Genomic DNA, 27,819 nt, shown 5'->3' with positions numbered 1-27,819 from the left:
AAAAAACAGGAAGGGGTATTTCACTCTCATCTTTTCCCAAAATCCAACTTAATCAAACCTGTAAAGGAAGAGGAATTTTTCTACCCACTGAAGAGTGTTATCTTCTTTTTAGCACCTCTGTTTTCTGTGACTTAGTAATTTTCATAATTCCAGCAACTGAAAGATTGAGGAACTGAGTATAGACAATGCAAATATCTGTAATCATTTAGACAAACTCATTTCTGCATCTCAGGTGTTGGAGACAAATAAATCTGAAGCCAGAGAGAGAAGTAGCTTAATGCTTCAAATTCTGATTTCCCAGATACTTCACTGGAGCAGTATGTTTAACAGAAGCCCTCAAAACTGGAAACTGAGGCACATCTTGAAGTATGTTATTAGACTCATAAAGCAAACCCTAAATACTCTAGCTCAGCCCCTTGCTCAATCCACCTACTGATGCAGGTGTGTTGGACAATTAACAGCCCAGTTCAAAGCAACAGAATCAAACAGGAATCACTGTTCAGTGCCACCAATGCTGCAGCTTTCCACTGTCACCCTGCATTAGCACCCTGAGTAGCGAAGCAGCTCCACAGCTAGTGAGGTGTTCAGTGCTCCAGATGAAGTCAAATATACGCCTCAGTACCAAATTAAATGCTGTTACTGTCACACTCATAACACACTAAAGAAGCTCAAGGATAGAGGATCTCAGCAAATACTTGCAGAACTGTGATACAGAAGCACAGAATTGATTGGATGGGAGGGGACCTTGGAGATCACCCAAAGCCCCATCCAATCTGAACACTTCCAGAGATGAGGCAGCCCACAGCTTCTCTGGGCAACCTCTTCCAGTGCCTCACCACTCCTGCAGGGGGAAAAGAACCTTCTTCTAATACCTCTTCTAAACCAACATTCTTTCAGTTTGAAGCCATTCCCCCTTGTCCTGTCATTATATGCTCTTATGAATAGTATCTCTCCATCTTTCTCCTTTCAGCTATCAATATAAATGAAATCACTGAGATATTTCGGATGAATAGCTTAACATAAAGGCCACAGATTCAATGAAATAATTCTCTGTGCAGAAACACGGAAAATATCAAGTATCATGCCCTCCCTTACCTCAGTAACGTAAGTGCTGGGTAAATCAGAGTGAGAATCCTCATTCTGTTTCAGGCTAGCATCAGCAATCTCTTCCTCTGCTCTTACCATAACTCCATCCATCAGTTCTCTACTATTCCTGCTGCTAAATTTGGAAGCATCATCTTCGTTGTAGGCTGACTGCTCTTCGTCACTCAGCTTGGACTGATGGATATCATGAGGGAAAGTATTTGCTCCCAGGGTGTCTGGAGGATCTGTCAGGTCAGCTGACTGCATGTCTGAATCCACAGCCAGCTCTGTCTGGGTGACAGAGGAGGAGGAGATGTCGTCGGCAGCGACGGTGCGGATTATGACACTCGGCGTGTGGCACTGCACTGTCACATTGTCACTTGTGTTTAACAAATGCTCTGGCTGCAAGCAGCATTGGAAAAAAGAGACAAACAAAACCCCAAAAAAGGTCAGAGACTTTCCTGTAACTATCTACACATCTTTCAAGCAAATATAAGCAAAAAGATTCCAATTGCTAAGTGTAATTTAGAGTTTTATATATACAGTACATAAGCCCAGATCATTTGTTGACCTTTCCTGTTCCTAAAGGATAACTTTGTAGACAATGTGGTGTTGTCTGTTCTTTAAGCCAAAAATAAAGTAAATACATAATAATATGAAAGAGGTAACCATTCAGGGGAGAATTACTGTAGATTCAAAAAGTCAGTGTTTTCCCCACTGAATTTTTCATCACTTTTGTGATTCAATCTCCAGCTTGCTCCCCCTTACCCTCCCCCTAACAAAAAGCAATAATTGCCACTACTATCCAAGTGCTGTAGACCAATATCAATTTGTGAGAGTAACTGAAAACATCACAAACCAAAAAGATTTGGTTTTGCTGAGGACCAAACCACTGAACAGAGACATCCTGTTCAGAACTTGCTCACTAAGCTACATTCTGAAGCAACCCGAGGTTGCGTTTTAAAAAACAATACATCACCCCCCAAATTCTCAGTTGTGCTTAAATTCTCAGGATTTTAAGCACAACATTATTGTGACTGAAGAACTGCTGTGCCAGTTTCACACCACGTGCAGGGCCCTGCATTCCAGTGTTCCCTTCCCCAGAGCCCTCACTCACAGATAAGGCGTGGACGATGATCTGCTCCGGCGAGGCGGGAGCGGCCGCGGCCGCCAGCGTCATGCTGGGACTCGTTGTCAGCGTCAGAGGGAGGCCCTGGCTCGAGCCTGTCTGCAGTAAGTAGGTTCCTGGTGTCCCAGTCGGCTGCAGGTGGAAGGACTGAAAAGACAACACAGGTTTAACACCCAAATGCACTGCCCAGGACCTACTGGAGCATTTTGATTCACATGAACCAGCCTAACTGTGAGTCCCCTGGAAAATCACCATACCAATCCAATCCCCTCTGCACTGGCTGCTGCACTGCACTCAAAACACAGGAAAAAACTCATCTGTAGCCTTAGGCTGCCAAGGCAAGTATTAAGGGCAGGATCCCTATGCTGTACAACAGCAGGTAAAAAAGGAACAAATTCAACTTACTTTTGCACTGAGATGGAAGAGAAACTATGCTATAAATTACAGGACAATGGAACTGAGACAAGCTTTACTTGCTGGGAGCTTTTTCTGTCTCCTTTATGTCAGATTTCAACAATGAAAAAATTCCAAGCACAAAGGAAAACTTCATAGCATTGAAGAGAATTTAAAGCATTTAACTACAATTCAGTTTACTCGTCAGTCCTAATGGATTAGACTTTCAGAAATAAGTTTTAGAACTCTTCTTCTTTCTACCTGAAAACTTCCTTTTTTTTTTTTTTTTAATGCATAGTTCCATAGTCTAAGGAGTAGTTGGGCTGAAAAGAAAAAAACAGTAACAAACACCAGTTACTTACTGGAAGAATCTCAAAGGTCTGTAGTGTTCCACTGTTCAGGGTTATTGTCTCAGAGTCAACAGTAGCAGCAGGGGAATCGGTTGAGGCTGCAAAAGGAAGGAAAAAAAATAAAAGGAAAGTATGTAAACCAGAATGTTCAGCCCTGCAGAGAGCATAACATACTATAATTAATACATGGCAGGGTACTGTTAATTCCCCTAAGAGGAAAAAGAAAACTGGCTGCAATCCTAATGACAAGGTTCTCTAATTGGTACCCAAGATACAATACTATTTAAAGAGAGCATTCTACAATCCAAAAGAGCAAAAGAAAGTAAGTATGGGCTTAGCACACTGAGATAAAAGCAGACAAATAAAGTTTCTGACGTGATTTAATTACTTTTTGTAATGAGATTTACAAGAGGTTCTAAATGTAACGATATCCTTTGGTGTAATGATATCCTTTGGATCATGTACTGTTGTTTTAAACTGGTGTCAGGCTTAACATTATTGTATTTCCCACAGACTTCTTCTTTTTTTGTATTTTTAACCTTTTCTGCCCCCCTAAAGTATGTCCACCCTTGATGAAAGATCAGATGCCTCCTGAGATATTTGCCTATCCCGTGTGTTATGACTGCAGTGTATAAAAGCCTTAAGTAGTCTTACGAATTATTTAAGCAATTAGCTCCACTAATTCTATAAAAGCAGTGAAGAGAAGCATTGAAAACAGTTGATGTACCAGGTATTTTAAGATCAGGTCCAAACAACTTGTACTCAAAACTTTATGACCATAATTACAATTTCTACTTACTCTTAAAAAAAAAAAATCACAAGTTCCAGGAAGCTGAAATTAATACTCTGCCTAGGGCTTTCCAGTAATTTCCTAAATACCAAAAGGGGAAAAGATCTACAAGATGATAACAGTGACCCGAGTCATGGAAACTTTGCCATCTCAGACTCTGTGGCTGCAAAATACAGTAATTTTGGTCTCTTAAGAAGATAAAAGCTCCATTTTTGAAGTTTTTATTGTTGTAGTGGCATGTTCAAGGTTTCCTGCTGTAGATTTCCTGGTACTCAGTAGCAGAGAGCTGTAAAGTGGGGCCTGTCAGCCAATATATTCATAAAACCTCAGGAATTGCCCCTTTGAAACCCTGAGCCTTCCACCAAATGCAGTGGGAAGTGGCTAATAGCTTCAACTCTCATGGGACTGTGAAACACACAATACAAAATCCACTGTGATTACACAACCAGAAATTCTTCAGAAAAGCAGACTAAAATGGGGCAAAAGGCTTGTTAGGCACACATGGCAAGTGAAGTCACAAAATAACCATTACAGGATTCAATTCAGAAAGGACTAAAGGTTCCATCAGCCCATCTTGCCTGCACATCAAAACCCATCAGCTTTGTTCAAGCTTCATGCAATGTCTGAGACTACTGACACAGTATGACAGACCAAAAGTTCTTGGCTTGGTATCATCTGTCATTCTCATCAGAAAATAAACCATATAAAATGAAAATAGCATTTAAAACATAGATTAACATAGACTGACCTAATAAAATTATAAACAGAAAATTGTTTGCCAAATGCCCATTCAGGCACAGTCTGAAGAATCAGTTTGTAGACCTTTCAACTTAGCTCAGTTGGTCAGAGCAGGGTGCTGATTATGCCAGGGCAGTGGGCCCAACCCCTGTCCAGGCCATTCATTTAAGAGCTGGGACTCCATGATCCACGTGGATCCCTTCCAACTCACAATATTCTGTAACTAATTTGGTAATCAGCAAAACCAAAGCACTGAATTTTCCTAATAAAATTTACAAATGACAAATGTTGTGTAAAATAATATACAGTGCAGATGACAGACTGCATGTGACTGGAGTTACTTAATAAGATTAGTTACAAAATCAAGCAATAAGAACTACACACAAGAGCAGACCTGGTAATCAATGTTAGATAACAAGCAAAGTTCATCCTTAAGAGCATGGGAAGCATCACCTTCAAAAAAAATTCAGTGGTTTAGCAGAACGCTGGCTGAATGTTGATGTGACCTAGCAGCTAACACTTTCCAGAGTGCTAGCTGGGTAAATCAGAGGGAGATTAGAAAGTCAGAGTAGAAATAACTGCTACATAAAGGACTAGAAAAAAACACTTGCACCTTTCCTTCACTGCCCTGCATCATTTAGGGACAGTGCTCTACATAATTTACAAAAGGAGATCTAGTACATGACGTTCATAGTTCTGCACAAGAGTGACCAGAAACAACTTAAGGAATAAACACACACATACTCTTATCTTCATTACAAGGTTTGTGCAGTGAAGGCTTTTCAAGGAACAGGTTATGGGGTAAACTCCTGTGTGCACACACGAACAGACAGCTACAACACCTGTGTCCAGGTGCTCCAATTGTAGCTGTTTGGAACTACTGTCACAGCAGTACCTACACTTGCCTAACAAAGCTAGAAACAGCTAAAGGAACACAGAAATGTTTCATCTGAAGTTACAGAATGACCAAGGGAGAATTAATACAACTCTTTAAGACACGCTCACTCCTCCTTCCCCACCTCAGCACAAGCAGGGTGAGGTTTGTCTCAGTACTTACAGACGTGGGTGATCTGCACCGGGATCTGCAGAGCTGCCACGGGGCTGGGGGCGCTGCCCGTGCCCTCGTCCAAGCGCGCCACGCGGATCTGCACGTGCTGCACCCCCGAGCTGGAGTTAGTGCTTGCCAAGCCACTGCCACACTTGTTCTCTGCAAGCTGGTGCCCTGGATTGTTTTTTTGGTTCTCGTGGAGCTGTTTAAGACCCTTTATCAGCACTGAGAGAAAAAAACACTCATGCTAGAGCAGGTTGAGGAAGCACATTTGAAATGCTGCAATTGGTGATTTACCCAAGGTGAAAAGAGCAAACAAAATCCTACAGAATCTGGAACTTAAGCAATCTCTAGAGATACAGAAACTAGAAATTTAGCACATACACAGACCATTTATAATCAACTACAGCAGTAGACTAGATTTTCTCATGGAACCCAGGCATTTCACTATGCTTGGGGGGAAAAAAGAACACACAGCCCATAAATGTCTGGAACTCTCTAGAAGGATACATGGTATATCCCCAAGCTACAGTCAAGTACCAGTATCACTAAGTTGTGTAATGCTGCTAACAGAAGTAAATCCTCCCATCTTCTATAACACGGAAGCAGATTTGTTTACGAGCTTGACAGAAACAAGAAAACAGGGAACAAGAGAGAATGACTCCCACAGTGGTTATATTACAGTTCTTCACCTGTGCATGAGGAGGCCCATTACTCCAACAGAACCACGTACCCCTCTTCTCTATGATTGCTTTGGCCTGCTGAAGGAGCAGCTGATGTAACACCATGTCACAAAACCTGAGGCCTCAGCTTTTCTACAATTCATTACAGCAAACTGCCTAAAAATTTCCCCTTTGTCAGGGAAAAGAGAGCTTAGCCTGTTGATTCAGTGCTGCATTTATATTATGCATTATTTGATGCAACAACTGCCTATTAATGTGTGGTAACAGGGGCTCTCCTCTCAGCTGCAGCCTTGAGGCAGAACTAATATACAACCACACTGTCAACCACAGCTCGTGTGTATTAAATTACATCTTCCATTAATTATGACATGACTAATCTCTCTGATTTTTTTCCTCTCCCCAAGTCACACAAAGGGAGGTCTGAAGGTTACAGACACCCTTTTGGCTTCGGCCAAAAACTAGTTTCTCCAAGCCAGAATGGGAAGATGGTATGAAATGTATTTGGGGGAGCTTTATACTCCTGATTCCTCCTCTCCTCCTCCCTGCAGCTAGTAGTAGATCTACCTTCTGTCTTCAGCTAAGGCTCAGCAACTGACAGAGATTACATTTTAACATCCTAAAGGCAACACATCTAACCTGAGGCCACAGTCAGGCTGCAGGTACGTATCCTCTTCCACCTGAAGAGGTCACTGCCCTCCATGCCAAAGATCAGCATCATCTGAGATCTGCCAGCTGAGCTGCTTATATACCTGCTCTCACTTTAGCTAAACCAAGAAGGGATGGCAGAGTCTGTCCAGTTGTACACATCAGCTTGGCCTCTTTGACTGAAACACTTAAGGACTGCTTCTAGGAGCAATTCAGCTGGCAGATTCAAGGGGCCAGTAACTTCCAGCTAAGGAGCAATGTGCTCTATGACCAGCAATACTGTAAGCAGACAACAAAATGCAGCCTCATTCCTTTGACATACATGAAAGCAGTTTCAGAAATGTGCAAGCAGTACATTACCAGGGAATGAAACATCTTTGTGGTTTGCAATCTGCCTTTTAATGGTCCACCATTTACTCCGAAGCCACTGTGGGGAGCGGACACTACTCCATCCTTCAGCCAGCAAATCCCAGTTGATGTCATTTTCATCAGCAACCTCAAGTTCCGCTATCCTGGCAGGACACAGAGAACATTGGCCTGTCAGAACCTGCCCTGCAGGGTGGCAGGGGTGTGGCACATGTCCGGCCGTGTCACACCAAACAGCGCAGAACGACATGCTAGTGACCAGCCCACCAGAGCTCAGGGATCGACACAGCTTCCAAGGCTCCACGCTGCCAGAGTCAAGCAGAATCATCAACAACTGGAGATGGACTAAACCTGTTAGGTGATCCAGTCCATCCCCTTGCCATGCAGGATTATTCTCCTTAATTACTTATACATTAGGTCTTAGATCAGATTATTGTGAAGCATTCCAAGTGGTGGTACTTGCATCTTTTCTTTTTGAAAAAACATTCCCCAAACACATCTCCAAGGCAGGAAATGCTTCCTGAGATTCACTCTGAACATTCACTTAATTAATTTCATGTTATGATATTTACTTGTTTTCTTCTAAGTATCAACCATCTGTCCTTAACATAGATTTTTGCCTTCTCTCAGGTGCTTCTTAGCCAAAGTAGATGAAGTTAACTACAGCATTAAACACTTTCTCATAAATCAGTCCCAGCAGACTCTCCAGATAAGGGACAGTCTTCTCTACCAAAATCTGTCTGAAGTCACTAAAAATCTCTGAATCACCCTTATCTGTACATGGAGCATATAAAAGAGAGGTGAATAGTGAGGAGAAAGTATTTTTGTGGAAGTTAAGAAAAGTCCTCTTCACAAACAAAGCAAGAGCACTCTTGCTAGCTAAAGAAAGAAAAAAGTAAAAATGAAAAAAACTACCAAAACCAACTCTGCAGGATGAGTAAAGGATATCTGGACAGACCAAACCAGAAATACTAAGAAATATACTCAGCACCTTCTGAAATGTGGAATCAGGCTCCTCATTTTGAGTTCATGTCAAATAGCTTCAGTAGATTTGTTAATACTACTTTGTAAGTAATCCTTAGATTCCCTGGATGTCTTGGCTTTTTATTCCCACCCAACCATAAAAATCCACTGGCTAAAAAGCCTGAGTTAAAGGCATTCAAAATGGGAGGAGGACTGGAGAGAGCAAAAGATTTCCAAAGTCACTACCAGGTTGCCAGTTCAAATGTAGTCAGAGATGCTGATATCCAATCAGTGTTTGGTGGCCTACATGAAATTAATTTGCAGTCTCAGTTTAGCTCTTTGTAGACAAGATGTCCACATCACAGAAACCACCACCACACTTGACCCTTGTTGGTCATCTCAGCAGAGAGGCCAAGGACTGAACGGGCAGGGAGACTGAGCTACCCTCCAGTTAAGGGTTAAAGCGCATCGGTGGGGCAACGTGTGGGAAGCTTGCACGGTTTGCTGCCTGTGCTGTACCTTTTCTGTGGAATAAAGAAGACTTCAGTCTCCAGGGTTTTCAATCTGACACCTTTCACGAACACTAACATTCACTAAAAAAACAAAAAACAAAAAATACGTTCAATAATAAATCTCTGGGAACTGTAAACACAGCAGTGATTTTTGGAAGGTTCTAGAATTTTCAGTGTCTAGGAAACCAGCAAAATGGACCCCAATGGAATCCTGCTAGCAACACATATTACAAACCTTTAAAAGTAACTAAAATGACGAACCTCAAGATGAGATTTATTTCATCCTCCTTGGTCCACTCGGTGCCCCCGCTTTGTTTCCAGTTGAGATAGTTGAGCCATTTCGAGCGGCACTGCTTCTCCGAGCGCGTCCCGACCCGCTCCGCCACTGCAGCCCACGACACGCCCTGGGTGACAATGTCACCTGGCTCTGTGCTTGTCAGCTCGTGCACTACTTCTGCCAGTCTTTTTTCTTCCTTCTCTGTCCACTTTCCTGAAAGACAAAGAAGCCCTCCAACTTTACTAGCAGCACATAGCCTGTGTTCTGATCCCTAACATGCCAGGAGATATTTAACTTCCGTGTCCAACACCTTATTCCAGATGCAACTATTAACTTGTGAAGATGTAACTGTTATTAATTACTAACAATTTATATTATATCCATTCTTGATTAACAAATTAACAATTCCATTGTTCTGCTACTAAATTTCCCTTTTCTCTGCTACTAAATTTCCCTTTTCTCTGCTACTAAATTTCCCTTTTCTCTTCCTCTCACAGATGAATAAGGCCACACAGAACTTGTCCAAAGAGTGACCAAAGCATGATCCAAGCTATCTGAACTGTATTAGCTGGAGTGAATTAACCATGCAACAATTTAGTGGACATTATTCACATGAGGTCTGACTGAATTTTCCTTTATACTTAAATACATTACATTTTGCAATGTATATATTTTGTAATGTATACATTACAAAATGCAATATATTTACATTTTGTCTCTTGACACCAAACACACAGGGTAAGTTTATAACCATCAAACACAAGGGACAGAATTTTTACCAGAACATCCATTTCTGACACCAGCATTTACCTCACCTGTGTTGCAGGTATCCTTCATCAGTCTACATCGATCCTTTACAGATGAAGCACTTCTCCCCAGGGCAGCTCCTATTGTGGCCCAGTCATTACCATGCTTTACTCTCAGCCTGAAGAGAAATGTGCTCATTAGCACTATAACCAGTTAGGAAACGACCAAAAAATCAAATATTCTCTAATAAAAACAGGATGAATGTGCAGTTTACAGGTTTAAAGAGAGAATAGGGAAATCACTTTGCTACCTGACTATTAATATTTTCTGCTACTTTTTCCTATGTGTTTCTAGAAGCTTTTTGGACCAGCTAAGCCACAAGATACTTATAAAATGCCTATCTGTCTTGTAGGAAGACTGTGAGCCTTAATGAGTGTGTTAAACACAATATGAATGTTTAGATAAATGGCTCATTTCCATTCTATACAGGTACCTCAATGATTTTCAGGTGGTGTAGGGAGCACTTGAGAATTTTAAATAATGTCTGATGAAAATCCAGGCATCCCACAATCTAAATTAAGCAGAACACTGCATAAACACATTCATCATTTTAGCAATCATCCTCCTCCTTCACATGATAGCAGGTTGCTTAAAATATTGACCCATGACTAGCTCTGACACATCTGGAACCACCTTGTGAATGGCACAACCAGTTCAATTGATCCAAACAGATCCATCAATGCAATGCAATATATTCCCTTCCTTCAGTCCAGCAGTTTCCTCCAACTGCTCAACCCTGGAAATGTGCAGGAGGGGTTAAAGTCTGCAGCCCCATCTCCTTGATCTATCAGGTTCATATTCAAAATCAGGCTTTCTGAGCTGTACTGATAATTTATGTATCTGTAATTCTTCCTAGGGGAGATCCTACTCTTGACCTGCCACTTCCTTTGGGAATAACCTTTGTTCAGATTTCGTAAAGAAAAGGAACTTCTGTTTCTCATAACCACAAATATTGACTGTGCTTGTAAAAATCTGAAACATTCCTAGTTACAACAGAATCCTTGCTTTAGAACTTTGTTGCATATTGTAAGGGCCTGAACATACATTAGAAAAATATTTTAAAATAATCCAAATGTAGTTTTATTTTTCTTTGGATAGTGTTGGAGCAGTCAAATTTATTTGTAACTCTTTAGTGATTTCATATAAGGAAACGTTTAAAAATTGATCAAGCTACTAAATATAAACAAGGAAGAGTGACCTTGTTCATAAGATAACTTACTCTTTAAGCTTTTCAATTTCCTCAGGAGTATACCTAAGCAACAGGTAAACAAAAAGACATTATTTTAAACAGAAAGCATACAGCAGAAATATTTTTATTTTACTAACCACACAGCACACATTTAGTTATAAGAGATTAAGAATTTCAGCTGTAAGAAACAATCTGACTGAATACTTCAGAAGAATGTGAGGAACGAATGCCATTTTCCACATCAGTGCATGTCTAAGGTTAACTGGTATAAGATTCCTCTCATTTGTCAGAAAAATCCCTCATTCTCTGTGATCTTACTCCTATGAACAGAATTAGAATTTTCTGCATTAGTCTTTCAAAGAAATAGCTTCTTTCTTACTGTCCCAGGTCACCATCACCATAAAGCTGACTTTCCATCATAAAAATGTATCAGCACTGAGAAGATATTTTTAATTTTCAACTACATTCAAAAACTATAATATAATATCCTTTCTGGATAGCACCAGACCACTGCTTTAAGGCAAGCAAGGGCGTAAGGGGTGAAGATCAATTACTTCCAGGTCACACCTCTAGAAAAAGGTAAATCTCAGTAGATCCATGCTTGTGTGCAAGTACTCTCATCACATCAGAATCTGTTATTCACCTTTCTTTTGGGTTTTTTGTCTATTTTTTAAGCTGTCATTGAATACCATCAACTGAACACAACTCTTGCCAAGGATGATCTATCAGAATTGAGCAGAGGTGACACATCAGCAATATCTAGGTTTATTTGGCTAAAATTTTCTGTCTCACAAAGAACATGTCAAGCATAAATACATGACCCTACTCATACCAATAAAACCATGCAGCATTAGAGGGTTTCATACTTTCCAACATGGTTTCTGTCATCATACATGCGAAGAACTCTTCTATAGACAGCAAAGAGAGGCCGATTCAGACCCCAAGCTATTGTCCTGTAGAAATCTTTTCTTTCATCTTTAGACATTTCAAATATAATTTCAGTGGCATCTTTTATTCCACGGGCCTAGAACAAAGCATTTAAAAAAAAAACAAACAAAAAAACAAAAACCACAAACAAAACACCTTAGATAAAGTCTCCTAGGAATCAAAAAGTAGAACACAAGAACTGAAGCCATGATGCAATTTTCTGTGTGTCACAAATACTACAGCCCAAAATAAAACTGAGTATTTATGGAACAGCTCCCTCAAATACAAACCCTTGAACAGTAGGTTTTGTTTTGGTATTTTTATGTTGGAGTCCAGGGAGACACAGAATTTTAACACCTATCTACATATAAGGAAAAAATCTGTCCCATGTATATTTTAAGATCAAAAATTGAACCATCACATAGAACATCATGGAATATGTACTGTGGTGGAATTAGTCTGGGGCCATACAAGGGAAGGTTGTCAAACAGTGCTATACTGATTTATTACAAAATTTTAGATATTCCTTATGCAAAAGCAACTTCTTTCAATTAAACTACTCTTCTTGTTCTGATGGAAACTCAAATAAATTCAATACAAAAACAAAGCAGTGAAGTATAATAATAAAGTTTAACTTCAGCTTAAACTAACAACCACTATAGTTCAATTATTCAAATCAGTACAAGAAAGCAGGTAAATGGGACAAGAATGAATCAAATGATTTATCAGTAACTCATGAAAGTTATTTAGCTAGCTTAAAAAAGCTTCACTAGATTTAAAATGCAGTATTACCCATGAATGATTTTGTGGCAGAAACTCTAATATGTGTGTGGGCAGACACACTCTTCAACTAATAATGTGGATTTTTATCCCAATGAACACTAAATTCAGGGGTTTTTTTAAAAACCACAAGTGAGGGATGGTGAAACTGTAGTATCCAGGCTATATATTCTCAGTTGTAAGGGTTCAGCTCAAATATTCTCAGCTGCAAGCCTACCACAAATAGGACTTATGGGCAATTCTCACCATCAGCACGTTCACCACGAGCCCATTTACACTGAACTCTGACCCCAATAATTTAAAGGAAAGAAAGCAGACACAGGCATCCTGTTAGTGTAGTGCACAATCACAGACTTGGCACCAAGGACAGCTGGAAGTTGTATTCAGTGCTCAGCAAGGAAAATTATCTCTACTGCTAGTGCAATATTTTTTCCACCATCTTCAATAAAGGTTTTATGAGTGAATCCTCAGTGTACAGTCAGAAAAAGAGATTTAGCCATGTAAAATGTCATGTCAGGATGCTCAAAATGGGCTATATCTAGTACTAAAATTAAAAGCAATGCTACATTCTGTAGTACCTAAATCCTGTCTATGAATAAAATTTTCTTATGTACTTCAAATGGGTAATGACCATTCCTACAACAACCAATTTGAATCACTCATTGCATATACTGGGATAAAGTTGTTTTCTTTGGAACTGCATCACCACATCAAGAGCAGGGAACATGTTCTAAACGTACCTTTAAATAACGCTCAATGTTACTCATCAAAATGTCAATTTCTTCCTTTGACCACATCCCTTGCTTCCATTTGTGGCCTGAAAATAGAAATGACAACTAATCACTGAAGTGAAGGCCAGAAAAACAGCAAGAACAGAAGTATCTGAAAACATGACCCATACTGCAATTAACAAGGAAAAAAATAATTTTAGCTACTAAAATATAACTAGCATTAATTTTAAACAGATGTTATTTCATAACTGACAGTAACCATCAGCTAATACTTAAATAATGTGAGTCAGACCCCTCTTCAAAAACATCCCATTTTTAAAAACAGCATGAACTCCTCTACGTGCTGTCAAGTCACATTTTCAGGCTTTCTTTTCAGCTGCAACTAGAAAATTTCTGTCTTTAAACTGACAGCTGAAATTTCCATGCACTCAAAATGATTCCAGAAGCTGGAACTTAAAATATGACTCAGAAGACTACCTGAGGAATTGGCAACAAGGTGGGGTTCTCTTGCATGCCTCAACACTTCTGAACATGAGAGTAGTGCCACCTACTGTGAGTGCTTTTCATAGAGGTAAATGCTCCATTTAGCCTTTTCTGACAAGCTGGTCCCCATCTCTCTCCTTCTTTTTGCACTGGGAGTAATGCTGAGGGGTCACAGTCAACATAAAACCTTGTGGTGGGTCTTTTAGTTCCCCAAATAAAAGTGGCAAACCAATAGAAACAAATAATGTTTCTTCTCTGTCTATGCCCTTAGTAACTACAATGCCAGCTAAGCTTTAAAAGCAAACCCAACCCATTTTATTCAGAGAGAAAATTTCAAACTTGAAGTCTATCAATAAAACATTAAAACCTTCCTCCTTTAAATTATCCTTTTTGCCTCTTATGGTCATACCACACTTTTAATTGAGCTTATGCTGGTGTGACCCAGTTTACATACTGGTGTGTGCTGGCTACCTGCCCACCTCTGCTCAGAAAAATCAGGGTACTTCCTTCTCAGCCTGCTAATTACCAGAGCTGAGAGACAGAACACACCAGAGAGAGTGTTTACTCAAATCCAATTACAATGAAAAGTACAGGCATTATCTCTAATTCCATTTGAACTGGTGAGAGAGTACGGTTTCCCTGTGCCCCAGAACTTCAATCTCTTCTTCCACAGTTACAGAGACAGAAAAATAATGTATTTCTGAAACTGTGATTCACACAGGTCCAAGCCTCTGAACTGACTTAATGGGACACTGCTACTCTTTACATGGAATAACCTTTAATAAAACCAAACTGTTTTAGGAAAGGACACATATTCTGCCCTTCACATGTTTGCATATTCATAGTCAAGATTGCCCACAGGTCTGGGAAGAAAGCATTATCAAGTGGAGATTGTTATAAAATGATGAGCTCAGGCAACACATACCAAAGTCTGAGCTACTGTAAAAGAAGACACACACTGGCATTCCTCCACTGCTGATCTCTGTGACAAACCACAGAGCTCACAAGAAAAGTTCAGCCAGTAGAGATTCTCAAATATTTTTCTTGGCATATTTTACTAAAAAGTCTTCCTCAAGTTATTAATCTCTTAAAAGACTGAGTGCCCTCCTTTGACAATGCTCTGTCTCTTCCTAAAGGGTTTTTAACAAAAAAGAGAGTTGCTTTAAACTGACTGAAAAAAAAATTTTCCTCTAGAAAAATTAAAAGTTAAAGAGAAACCGTAGAGGGGCTGAGGAAATCAGAGAGACAACAATCTTCATTTGACACTGAGTTTTTTCTCTAGGTTTAGAAAGGCACTTCCCCTGAGGGGAGAAAAGAAAAAGAAAAGCTCTTGAGTTCAGCAGCTACTACATGATTGCACAAATATACTTGGAAAGGGAGGAATGCCCAGAGGGATGGAAGTTTTAGGAGTAGCAGGGATTATTTCATTAGGTCCTGGTCTGCAGGAGCCCTCTTCTTCTGAAGGAACTACATTAACCTGAGCATGGACTGTTTTTTTCTTGGTGTCCCCTACTTCAGCTGCAGCTTCCCACCCCTGACCAGGCAAACACAACTCTCTGCCCCATCTGGGCTCACCCACAGCACTCACAGCCCTTCTCCACTAACAGTGGCCACTATTGTCACCACTGGCCCATCTCCAAAAGCCAGACCAGAAATTACTTTATGCAACTTGCAAAATGTTCTGGGACATTTGGAATAGGTCACCTTTCTACAGCAGGGGAGAACTGCATTTGAAATACCCTACCTTTATTGGTTAGAGAATCCTTATCCTCTTTGGTTGTGAACCAGGCTTGACTAACAGCTGATACTTCTTCATTGCCCAGTGGGGAGATTTCATCCAGCTGTTCATTCTGAAGAATCTTGAAAAGACCAATATGAAATGATACAGTCAGATATTCAGCTGTTTATATCACTTTGCAATTAACAGGGAGACATAATTTGAAGGAAAATTCAATCAGCACACCTCCTCACCATGCTGACTGCTCAGAAGTGTCATGTCTTAGATATGGCATTGGAACTATCACCTTTCTTAAAAGACCTGAGTAAGATTTAGCATATTAATATACAACTGTTGTGAGAAATAATTAGGTGGCATTCTTCATCTTGTTTAATGTACTGTAAGTAAGAAGAGTCTCACTGGCTGTGGTGGAAACAGGATTATATCCAGCATCTCCAGTCTAGAACTTTTAAACATGGTATACCCACAATGAAAACTGCATGTAACTGTCAGGACTGGTGACAAGACAAAGCCTATTTAAGTCTGTTAAAAAGCTTAACTATTAACCAAAGAATGACAGAAATAACAGATAAACTCATATTCCATGCAGATCACAACAGAGCACATAATCACCAGTGGAGGGGTTACCTCTATTACTCTTTGCAGTATTGCTCTTTGTGCAGTAACTTAAGACTACAAATAACCTCCCTCATACATAAAATTATTCAACTGTCTTTTTACAGAGCAGCATTTTCATAAACAACATCCATGCTCACATACATTTGTTTCAAGGAGTCTTATTCATTTAGTAAGCATTTCTGATACTTGTTTCCCTTTTCATTTCAATTTAAATAAAAGCATACATCAAATAGGTAAATTTTGAAGTTTTACTGTACCTGAATCTGGGTAACAGTTCCTTCATTAATCTCATCTTCAGCTACCTCAGTGGTAGCAGTCATGGTCACCTCAAAGCTCTGATCATTTTCTGAAACTTCAGAATGGGTAAGTTAGTTGTATACTTAACTCCTGAAGCATTTTTTACACATTTTACAATTTTTATAAATTGCTACCTTTGAAATGAAAATTGTGAAGAGCCTTATTTGAGCTTTATTTATTTGCTGACACAGTAAATTCACTAACATGATTATCAACTGCTTCTCTTCATAAAATTTAAATATGGATTTTGAAACCTTCAGTTTTATGCTTACAAGTATGACCTAATGTGAAACATAAACAAAATGTGTTTGATGTAAAAATTTGAAACTGTATTAATATTTCTTTTCCAGCCCTACCTCAAATAATTTCCTGTTACTAAAGACCAACATTCACATCTTTTGGCTGCATGCATTTTCCCCAGTCCTCCTTCAGCTTCACTATGATAATACCTTTACTTCTAAGGAATTTCTACCTAGTTCCACCAAATAAACAGGCACTCTAGATACTGTAAATTGGTATTTTAACTATATTTGGTTCTGTCTCCCTTTGGGAGATTATGTTAAACTTTCTAATACTCAATCAATTTCTGAAAGACTAATTCAGTATTCATCCCGTCTTTTTGACACCAATCTCTTTTACATACACCTCAATATTACAAAACACTGAAATACTAACTGTACTGTCTGATCATTAAAAAACCTCAAATCTCTTTGCAGCAGAGCATCTAGTTGTTCATTTATTTATTCTTCATTTTATTCAATACACCTGTGCCTGCACGTCTCTAAACTACTTTAACAGAGGCTTATTTTGCCAGTACTAATTGCTGCAAAACTATCCGAGACTGAAAAAATAAATGACACCTAAGCATATTAATAAAATTAGGAAGAAAAAACCCCATGCAGAATACTCTACTGTGATTCAAGAGTCCACTTTTAGTCTTTACCAACAGCTCTTATCTGCTACAGGAGTACATAAAGGAACTTACTTGGAACTGCAACAACAGAAATACATGGAGTAGAATCATCAAGGCTTTGATCATCCTCTGATAAGCAAAGCCTCTTGTGTGGAGGTTCAGAGCTGTCTTCAGAATCTACTTCATCATTTTCTGAGAACAAAAACACACCCAGATTACTTCCTGTAAGCTAAGTGGAGCCTTGGACAGAGCTCTCCTAAAAAGCAGGCCAAAGCAAATAGAAGCAAATCTGCCAGGCTGGTTCAGTGCTTTGCTGCTGCCCAGGAACCTGGCCTAAGCTGTGGGCAAGATCAGCTCACATGCTTTCTTCAACATGCACTGCCTTTGAAAATTTCATCCATATTCTGCAGAACACAAATCAGTCTACACAAACTTAGGTACGTGCTTGGTTCTAAGAATCTGTTTCACAGCAGCTGTATCTTTGTTGGGCACACACACAGAGTTTTGGGATTTATACCTAATTCAACACTTTATCATTCTTTAAACCAAAGCAGAACAATTCCTGCACAGTAAACTGCACCTATATTGCTCACAGAATTTGTGGGCAGGGATGTATGGTAGTCAGATCAATCAAAACAAAGAAGAAAAAGGAAAATACTATGCAATACAATTCTGTACCATTTTGAGGGCAATGAAGAATTAGGTTCCCTTCAGTATCCTGAGTCAAAGTCACAGAGTTCACGGTTTCTACTGTCACTGTGTCAGACTCTTCTTCAACTGTGCTCATACTCAAACCTGAAAGAGCAACACACAGATTATGTTTCTGCATAAGCTGGAGTCCATCTGGACCATAATGCTGCTTCCACACCCCAAACAACCAGCACAAACTCCCACAGGGAATGATGAGTCTGCTCCTTCACATGAAAATTCACTATTTCAGACATTCACCTACCTTCACTGTCCTGCACACATATATTGCACGGGGTAAAACCAAATAGCTTTAAAGTAACTTTTCCAGTTAAAAATAGCACCTAAACTCCCTATTAGGAGGATTTGCAATCTAGTGATTTTTTTTTCAAACACAAACCTAGGCTATTACTTTTTCAACATTTCTGAGTTCCTCACATCTGATGATTTTTCTCCAGAATTCGTTCCACTGTTAATTTAATAATTCTGCTATAATAGAACTGAAAGCTAGTCAGGACTGACAAATATTTTTCTAGCGTCCTATTAGTCACAGCTGCCCTATTTATAGACTGCAAACTTGCAAAGTTTTATTCTCCTTCTATGCATATAACTAAATGTGAAACTTGCATTTTTTCTTTAGCATTTAAACAACAAGAACAACAGATAAATTGGTTGCAGGCAATCACTGGTACAAAAAGCTACAGAGAGAACAAGTAATCCAGGATAAGTCATATACATTGAAGTCAAAGAATTAGGGCAATGTGAAGTGTCTCTGATAATTTCATTTCCAGTATAAAAGTACTGCAATCAAACAAAGTTTCTAAGACATTCTATGAAGCCACCAGCAGTAATTCTGAAATAGAAAAAACAGAACCCCACAACAAAAGTTTTATCCAGATACAAAGAGATGCAAACTTTGCTGCTGCAAAAGCTAAATGAAATCACATCTAAAATATCCAGAAACTGCAAAGATTTCATCAGTTTTAAGCCTGCTTTTGTTGACTTTGGCAGAGATTTGTAAAAAGAAAATATAATCTACTCCTCCTTTAACTGCTCAGTCCTTTTTCTGAGTTTATTCATATGTCAATAACAACATCTTTTAATTACTTTTAACTTTTAAAATTACTTCTAACTTCTATTTTGAAGCCAAAATGTTGTTAAAAAATACCTGGCTATAGCTTTAGAAAAAAGAGATTGCAAATACATTACAAATTTTCCATGTACTAGGCAGGGATACCCATATACCCATATGAAAGTGGAATTTACAACCTGGATTTCAAATTCCCTGTATACTGTTAACATTGCATCAGCAGGAGATTATTTAATTTTTAATCAGAAAACATGCTCTTCAGTATTGAAGATTCCCAAGAGAAGTGTTATCCTAGAAAGATAAAACTACCACCAGTCTTTCTAAAAAACTACGTCTCACCTCTTGAGGTTGTTGAAGATTTGGCACATCTTTAAGCACACACAGGGACTGATTCCTCAAATGAAGTGATATTACTCTTCTGAACACGTAAAAAATTTCAGATACCACTGACATTTTAAATCAGAGGGTTCTCAAACTTACTTTCACATCTACCAACAGCAACAATTCCTTGCTACATGCAAGCGTGGGAGGGAGTAACTTCCTTGGGATTCATCTGCTGCTGAGTTTTACAGCCTGTGCTCTATCCTTCACTAGAAGCTGCTGTTTGCTGCATGGCTGTGAGACTGATTTTAGGAATCAATGAGGCATCCTTAATGTTAAACACGAAGAAAGACATGCAAAGCGTTACAGCTAAATTAGCAGACGGTAACTGTTTCAACCCAGTTTTAAGTTATTAATTTAGCTTCTGGGGAGTGAACAAACTGGGCCAAAATAAACAGATTCTCTTTTTCATATTCATTATAGTTTTACTACAGTGGCTGCTGTAGTAAAAAGCCCTGAAGTTACTGGAAATGAGGTGGAAGATTATTTCTTAGTTTTATGTCAACTAGTTGTCACAACATTTTTCTACAAGCAGTTGAAAGCACCCATTTTTCTTTTCACCATTTCAGGGGCCTGAAAGACATGAGATTTATAAGACACATTACAACAGTCATTTACTTCACCTACAGCTGTTCTGAAAGCAGTGGAAACTATAGCACCATCCACAGCAGACAACAGAGTAGACCATTCCTTCTTTTCTAGGAAAACTGATGAAAATTGAGTGCAGGCACAGCAAAGCAGGGTCATTCTTTCAGCAGCTACTCAAGACTTTATGAAAATCAATCTGTATATTTAGAGGATTTGGCTATCAAATAAAAAACATGGGGCAATTAATCCCCTTTACATTCTCTGCCTTGCTGGTTTGCAAGTTAGGAAGGGACAGGACATAGCATAAAAGGGATGCACACATCCAAATATGGCATTCCCAGAGAGAGGGAGAGAGCTACACCAGCATCAGTAGCTGCTACCCTGACACTTCCATCCAGAGCTGTAACAGGATTTACCAGACAGTGGCTGAGGCAGCACATTTGAGAACACCAATGACTTCTCTGAGCAAGTCACACATCTGCAGCTGTCAGCTCGAGCTCCCACAAACTGCAGAAAAATAATGATGCTCTGTGTAAGGTAGTCAAGATTGAGTGTATCCTACATTTTCTGAGTAAAGGTAATAAGCTGGACCAAGCCTTGATAAAAACTTAATAAGAGCCAAATCCTTGATTTGATTCCCATCAACTTTAATCCATGTGGCCTTGGACCACAACTGAAAACTGAGTAGAAAGAACATGAGGAATGAAGTCGAAGTCAAATGCATATTTTGGACACTATTTTTTATTCATTAAACCATACAAACACAAGAAAACTGAAAGAAAAAATAACGAACCAGGCTCTTTCAAGCTCCATTTACCCCACACATTAATACATGAATGAGTGACCAAAATCAGGAATAACTGCGGTGGTTCTTTTGAGCGAATAGGAAACAATCTCCAGATCTTACAAACCTCATTGTTTCACACTAAAATAATGACGTAACCATTAAATAATGATGCTCAGATGAACACACATCAGACACAACACATTCACATGGGGCTCAGAAGGCCCTGTGGTGCCTTCTCCTGGTGCCGGCCGCACTGGATCCATCCCAGCGCCGCAGCCGGAGCTGTGCTCAGCAGTGCCAGCCCACGGCACAGGCTCTGGGATGTGCTGTGTGACTTGTGCTCATTACACCTGCACATCCACACATCTGCTCGGGCACATCTGCTCTGGCAAGAGCTAAATGCAAAGTAAATGACAGCCAAGGTTTCTTAATTAGTCAGAATTAGGACCTGAGTAGTCTCATCACCTCCAAAATATCACCTTCTTTCACTAAGTGTGCTTTTGGAAATGCAAACAAGTTTTATTTTAAACAAAAGGCCTACTTGAATTTGAAATTAACAACTCAAGGGTTTTCTTTAATCTTTGATTCATACACATTCGTTACAGAGATGCCAATCTATCACTAATATTTCATGCTCTGAAGGAGGGTGTTAGATTTAGGGGATGAGAACAGTGTTGGATAGACAAGCACCAAAAGTGTGGATGCCATAATCCATAATGAAATAGCACCTTAGAAATCAATGTCAATTCAATAAGCATGTTTTGCCTTGTTGGATTTCTGTGTGTATTCATCAAACTCAGCATTTTTCAGAGCAGCATTACAGTTTCAAACAGGCCTCGACTTGCAGCCCAAGAGGTGGGAAAATACTTTGTCCACAAGACTCATTTAATGCAGAATTCCAATATAAGTTTTCCACTAAAGCCACATAATAAAGCCGTTCTTATTTATCTGGGAAGCATGCAGCAAAGTTATGGCAGAAAAAAAAACCCCACAAAGCTGATTTTACACCAAGCTGAAAAAAAATAACATCCTAATACAAAATTCCTTTAATTCTAAATAGCTGTCATCAGGCAGATGGGCTCAATTGTTCTGTGGGCTGTAAAAATTAAGCATTCTAAGAAACAGTATTTTTACTCTCACAGACAGAATTCTGTCATTGCTCCTAATTATTAACTGAATGTTATGTCTAGTCTTCAGCAGACTGCTGTAAATCTTTTAAAATTTCTATAGTAAGTTGTATTAAAGGCTGTGTTCTTTGCATTGGTTAATAGGTATATTTCACTAAGTCCTGTTAAAAGCAAAAATTGAAGGATGGTTTCCAGTTACTGTGGCATTTAACTGGAACAATCCCATGGAATGTCTTGGGATTTTGAGGCACTTGTTCAAGACTAACACTAAGGAAACAAAGTCATTACAGGACCTCTTATTTTAGGAAGCCTGAATGTTCACTGTATTCCACACTGAGTTAGTATTCCAGCACATAATCTGGAGTTTTTATTATTCAACTAGTGCCAGTGCTCTTATTCTAATATTCAACAATCCATCCCCCCAACCTCACTCCAGACCAAATGGGTTCTGCTCAAATTTAAAATTCCACCACACAGAAATTTTCTCTAACAGCTTCCAACAAAGGATACAAAAAGGAACCAAACTAGGCAGACACCAATCACAAGGATGCAGAGATCTAAGTCTGAGGCATACAAGGATTTATTAATCTGTATCAGCATGAGATTACAGCTCTTTAGTCCTTTAGTTACATCCTACTCATCAGTGGTCCTTACGAGAAGTGGGCCACCACTGAACAGAATATATGGGAGACACAATGGGACAAAGTGTTCTCATTTGCATTGATTCAAATTTGGCAGAACTCCATGAGTTTTAGCCTGTCCATTAAAAGTTTAATAAAAAGCACTGAGCATGCTTTAAATGTCACACAGGGGAAAAAAACAGCACCAAACAAAATAAAACCTATGTCCTCGCTCTTTCAAAAGAAATAAACACAGAAAGTTTTAAGTTTTCTTTTTCAGGAATTGGCTGTCAGGCACAAGGTTATGACTATGGATAGAAATAGAAATCTTTCTAGCTATCATATGTATTAAAGTTATTTTCCCTTCATGTTAATCCAGTTCCATCCTAAGCATTTCAGCACTTCTTCATTTTTATAAACAATGGGTAGAATTTTAGCATGCAAGAAAAATAAGAAAAATTATCCTAAGTGTAAGACTGATAAGCAAAAATAAGTCTTCCTTGCTTTCTGATGGACAGAAAAGCACAGAAACAATGCTCAAAAAAATCGAACCTGTTAGAATATACTAAACACAGTAGAGAGGTCTTTGTCTCTTATATGACCACTTTTTATAATTTTGTGTGGTTAAGACAAAAATCAGTATTTTGGGACATTCTACTTGAGGAGTTATAATTAATGTTCAATCTTTTCAGTAAGTCATAAAACATCACGAAATTATTTATTATTATAATCACGTGAAATTATGTAAATAAAAACCAGAATAAGATGCATCCATCTTAATGCAGAACCTGCATCTCCTGGTTCTGCAAAGGAATTCTAACTATCCTGTCAAGAGGCCAACTTACATCTGAAGCCAGAGCAGCGCTGGCAAACAAAAAGCATTTGCTAGATTACTTCAACTAACAATGGCCAGGTGGGGCTGAACAGGGTAACTCTTTGTGAATGAATACATACAAATAAATCTTATCAGTCAGCTGAAGAAGTAGCCGGTACAAGTGTAACACACTTCACCATGCCCAAGGGCACAACCAACAATAAAGAGACCACAAAATAAAAAATAAATTAAAAAAAAAAAAAAGGTGGGGGGAAATACAGGCTTTTCGGACGCCTGATCGTGGCAGAGTCGAATATTTAAGACTCCACTTGCCCTAAGCAACCTCAAATCACAAATCTCGCTGGGAAAAAGAAGAGATTGTGAAACAAAACAGATAAAACCCACAAGTTCAGGATACCCCAAGCACAGACCCAGCGAGAGGAAATCGAGAAATTCAAATGCCATCGTGCAGGTGGCCAGATATCCAGGTATGGGGGAGGGAGTTAAAACCAGAAAAAAATAATTTAAAAAATTGTAACATTATAAACAAAACAAACGCGCTGGCCAGCCTCCCCTTGCCCTGCCCACCCAAGGGAGCCGGGTTCAGTAATTTCCAGGGCCGGTCGGTCCGTGCGCTTCCTCCCTGCGCGCAGCGCTCCCGCCGCCCGGCAGCTCCCCGGGAAGGCGGGGAGCCACGGCCCAGGGCTGGCCCAGGGCTGGCGCAGGGCTCTCCCAGGGGAGCACCGGCGGGAGGCAGCGGCCCTGCCCCTGCCCCGGCACTGCCCCCGGGGCGGCGGCTCCGGGCCCGCCTCAGCTCCGCTGCCCCGCGGCCGCCAGCGCCGCCATTTGGCCCCGGGCGGCCGCCGCCATTTTCCCGTGCCCTCGGCAGGCGGCGGCGCTGGACGGACCCGCCGCGGGCTCCGCTGCCCGCCCGGCCCTGCCCGCCCGGCCGGCAGCGCGGCCCGAGCGCGCCGAGCCGCGGGGCCGCACACGGCCGCTCCCCGCCCCGTCCCCTCCCCTCCGCCCGCGGCCGCCGCCGCTGCCCGGAGCTCCCGGCCCTGCGATCCCGCAGGGCCCCGCGCACTTACTTCCTGTTTTGGGTCCGGGCACTTGAGAAACCAGGATGGAGACTCCCAAGTACCAGGATGGAGGCGCCGGGCGGCGGCGGGCGGCGAGCGGGGGAGGCGGAGGCGGCGGCGGGGCGAGGCGCTGCGAGCCCGCCGGAAGGGCCCGCGCCCGCCCGCCCGGCGCTTCCGCCCGCCCGCCCGGCGCCACAAAGCGCACGGCGCGGGGCCCGGAGCGCTCCCGGCGCCACAAAGCGCACGGCGCGGGGCCCGGAGCGCCCGCGGCGCCACAAAGCGCACGGCGCGGGGCCCGGAGCGCCCGCGGCGCCACAAAGCGCACGGCGCGGGGCCCGGAGCGCCCGCGGCGCCACAAAGCGCACGGCGCGGGGCCCGGAGCGCCCGCGGCGCCACAAAGCGCACGGCGCCTTCCCCGCCTCCTGAGGGAGCCCGGGGACAGACCCCATGAACATCCACATGGCCTTCGCCACAGAATCGGTTAGGTTAGGAAAGGTGTCCGAGACTATCGAGCCCAACCTACAAGCGAATACCACGCTGTCAACCAGACTATGGCACTCAACGCCACATCCAGACTTTCCTTAAACACCTCCAGCGATGCTGGCTCCACCACTTCCCTGGGCAGCCCATTCCAGTGTTTAATCAATAGATGGCTATCAATGCCTAATCAATGGCCACACATACGATGAGGGCTCTGGAGCATCTCTCATATGAGGAGAGACTGTGGGAAGTGGGCTGTTTTAATCTGGGAAAGACTGGAAGGGAATCTCAATGTGTGTAGATATCTCAAAGGTGGGTGCCAAGAGTATGATGCTGGACATTTCTTGGTGGTGCCCAGCAGCAAGATGAAGAGCAGTGGCCATAAACTAAAATACAGAAAGTTTCACCTCAACATGAGGAGCAACTTTACACTGAGAGTGGCAGAGCACTGGAACAGGCTGCCCAGGGAAGTAGTGGAAGTAGGAATCTTCTCTGGAGACATTCCAAACCTGCCTGGATGCATTCCTGTGTAACCTGCTCTGGGTGACCCTGCCTTGGCAGGGGGGGTCGGACTGGATACTCTCCAGAGGTCCCTTCAAATCCTAACCCTTCTGTGACTGATTACTTTTCATTTCCCTCCTGCTCAACAACCCCACAAAACCAAGGGATATTATAAAAAATTATCTATAAAACCAAGAATAAACTAGCATGTAGTGGTACCCAGCTTGTGGTTCTTGCTACTCCATGGAATGGGTGCCTGTGGATGCCATGATCCTGGGCAAATGAGCTGAGCCCTGCAGGAAAACTGGGCACATGAGGGCAAGAGGGTGCATGGCATGCCCTGCCTATAATTTTTTGTCTAAAAGACTCATTGCTCTTCTGCAAAGCCCCTTTCTGGCCACTTCATGTATGTGTGACCTCCAGCTGTGTCCTCCCCAAACCCTGAGACCTTTAAAAAGTGTCCTCATGGGAAGACAGGGCAGCTTAGGGGAGGAGACATTGCACATAAAAATAGTGGTAGAAGTATGGAGATGAAATGTGTAGCTGGGACAAGAAGGTAATGGGTATAAGGAGCTGAAAGCAGGATTTACAGCATCTGTTTTGTTCAAAGCACACATTAATTCTGGTGCATGTGTACTTGGTATTTCTGGACATCAAAACTCAGGAATCTTGAGTTCCACATCCAGTAGTTGACTTCCAGGGAAAAAATTAGGTGTCTAGTACCCTTAGGCACTAGTTTGGCCAAAGCAGAGACACAGTTTGCTATTCTAGGGTTGCCTACAGCTGTTGGACTCACCAGCCATGATGTCTTGCAGCTTCTGGGGTTTTTTCCCCCCATTTTTGCAGCAAATGAAGCATGAACACTACACTTGCCTTCCTTGAAGTACCTCTCTGTTTCGTTTTTGTGGTGGTGGTTTTTTGTTTCTCTTTGGTTTTTGGGTTTGTTTGTTTGGATGGTTTAATTTGGTTTGGTTTCAAGGCAGCTATGGGCTTGCTTTGAAAGTAACAGGATACTGCTTCCCTGAACTTCCAAAATGCTTCCTCAGGAGGCTGTGTTCAGACTGCAGGAAAAAATACTGAAATTTTATATAAGCCTTCACCATGCGAAAATTTCTAAAAAGACCTTATGCAGTAAGCAGCAAACATGAAGAGGACTCCTTCCATAAATTAGTTTCCCCATATCTCATCCCTTCCCTTATGAGCCTTTTCCATGCTGGATATAAAGACTTTCTCTTCACTATATTTTTATCTTACTAATCTGGATATACTTTGTATAAAACATTATTTTAACTGCAAAATCTCTACCTCCTTTTACACAGTGGTGTTCTTCTGGGACAAATCACAGTGATATATAGTGATGATAAGCTGTGAAGTGGCAGCAGGTTGAGGACTGGGCCACTGGGAATTTTATGCCACTGTTTTAGTTACAAATCTGCAAGACTTTGTGTAGAGTTTGGGATGATGACCTCTGTTTGGGCCCCATTCCCTATTTATGCAGTAGAAAGAATATAATTTTCCTCACAGATATGAGTTACAACCATACTCAGGAACATTTACTTTATATCAGGCTCAAGGTATATGTCAGTAAAATGATGACTGGAGTTCTCTGGTGTTTCAGGAGCAGGATGAAATCTTACTCTTGTAAGAGACTCTGGTTCCACAGAGCAAATGAGGGTCATGAATCCTGAGTTATCTCACCTTAGTGAAACAATTACATACATCTATACCTATTTAACTTGATGAAAGACTCAAACACAGAGTTTGCTAAGGACCTAATAATCTCTTCTTTAGATTAAGTTAGTTTTTCACTAACTCACACTGAGTTTTCTTCTAGAGGTCCTGTGTTCCTGGTAGCCACCAGGTGTCCCTGCTGCCATGTGTTCCAGAGCCACCGGCTGCATCCCAGAGATGGAACGTCTTTCCCTCTGCTCCAATTAAAGCCCAATTAGCATAGCTCTGTAGGTACAGCAAACTCACGCCTCCTCAAGCATTAGGGGAAAAGTGAGACTGTGGTGCTGCTTGATAAGGCCAAGATGTGAGAAGGAGGATCGACATGCTTATGACTCACCATAAATCCTGAAGGCAAAGTGTGAATTTAATAATCCCAAATCTGATTACATGGGTGGTGACAGAAAGCTTGGTGCAGATTCTTTTTTTGTAATAGAAGAAATAAAGTGTTATTCTGCAAGAGTCAGGGGAAGAAAT

The 27,819-nt window shown here is 41.0% G+C and overlaps 1 protein-coding gene across 1 annotated transcript in view; it reads right to left on the bottom strand.

The window, feature by feature from the left end:
* DMTF1 (cyclin D binding myb like transcription factor 1) overlaps positions 1–24,778 on the bottom strand; it is a 28,684-nt gene extending 3,906 nt beyond the window's left edge. Inside the window, exons 1-15 of the mRNA XM_063397002.1 lie at positions 24,643–24,778; positions 18,139–18,255; positions 17,533–17,652; positions 16,508–16,602; positions 15,639–15,753; positions 13,421–13,497; positions 11,840–11,997; positions 11,004–11,036; positions 9,793–9,902; positions 8,962–9,190; positions 7,220–7,371; positions 5,541–5,756; positions 2,968–3,053; positions 2,201–2,359; positions 1,096–1,485 (exon numbers count right to left, since the gene is read on the bottom strand). Of these exons, the coding sequence (XP_063253072.1) occupies positions 1,096–1,485; positions 2,201–2,359; positions 2,968–3,053; positions 5,541–5,756; positions 7,220–7,371; positions 8,962–9,190; positions 9,793–9,902; positions 11,004–11,036; positions 11,840–11,997; positions 13,421–13,497; positions 15,639–15,753; positions 16,508–16,602; positions 17,533–17,652; positions 18,139–18,247 (2,049 nt within the window). The 5' untranslated portion in view covers positions 18,248–18,255; positions 24,643–24,778. The remainder of the gene's footprint in view (positions 1–1,095; positions 1,486–2,200; positions 2,360–2,967; positions 3,054–5,540; positions 5,757–7,219; positions 7,372–8,961; positions 9,191–9,792; positions 9,903–11,003; positions 11,037–11,839; positions 11,998–13,420; positions 13,498–15,638; positions 15,754–16,507; positions 16,603–17,532; positions 17,653–18,138; positions 18,256–24,642) is intronic.
* Positions 24,779–27,819: the final 3,041 nt, after the last annotated feature.

The sequence above is a fragment of the Prinia subflava genome, chromosome 4 (genome assembly GCF_021018805.1).
Source record: "Prinia subflava isolate CZ2003 ecotype Zambia chromosome 4, Cam_Psub_1.2, whole genome shotgun sequence".
Lineage (NCBI taxonomy): Eukaryota > Metazoa > Chordata > Aves > Passeriformes > Cisticolidae > Prinia > Prinia subflava.
The sequence above is the reverse complement of the archived record's forward strand: the minus strand, read 5'-3'. Positions and strand labels throughout refer to the sequence as shown.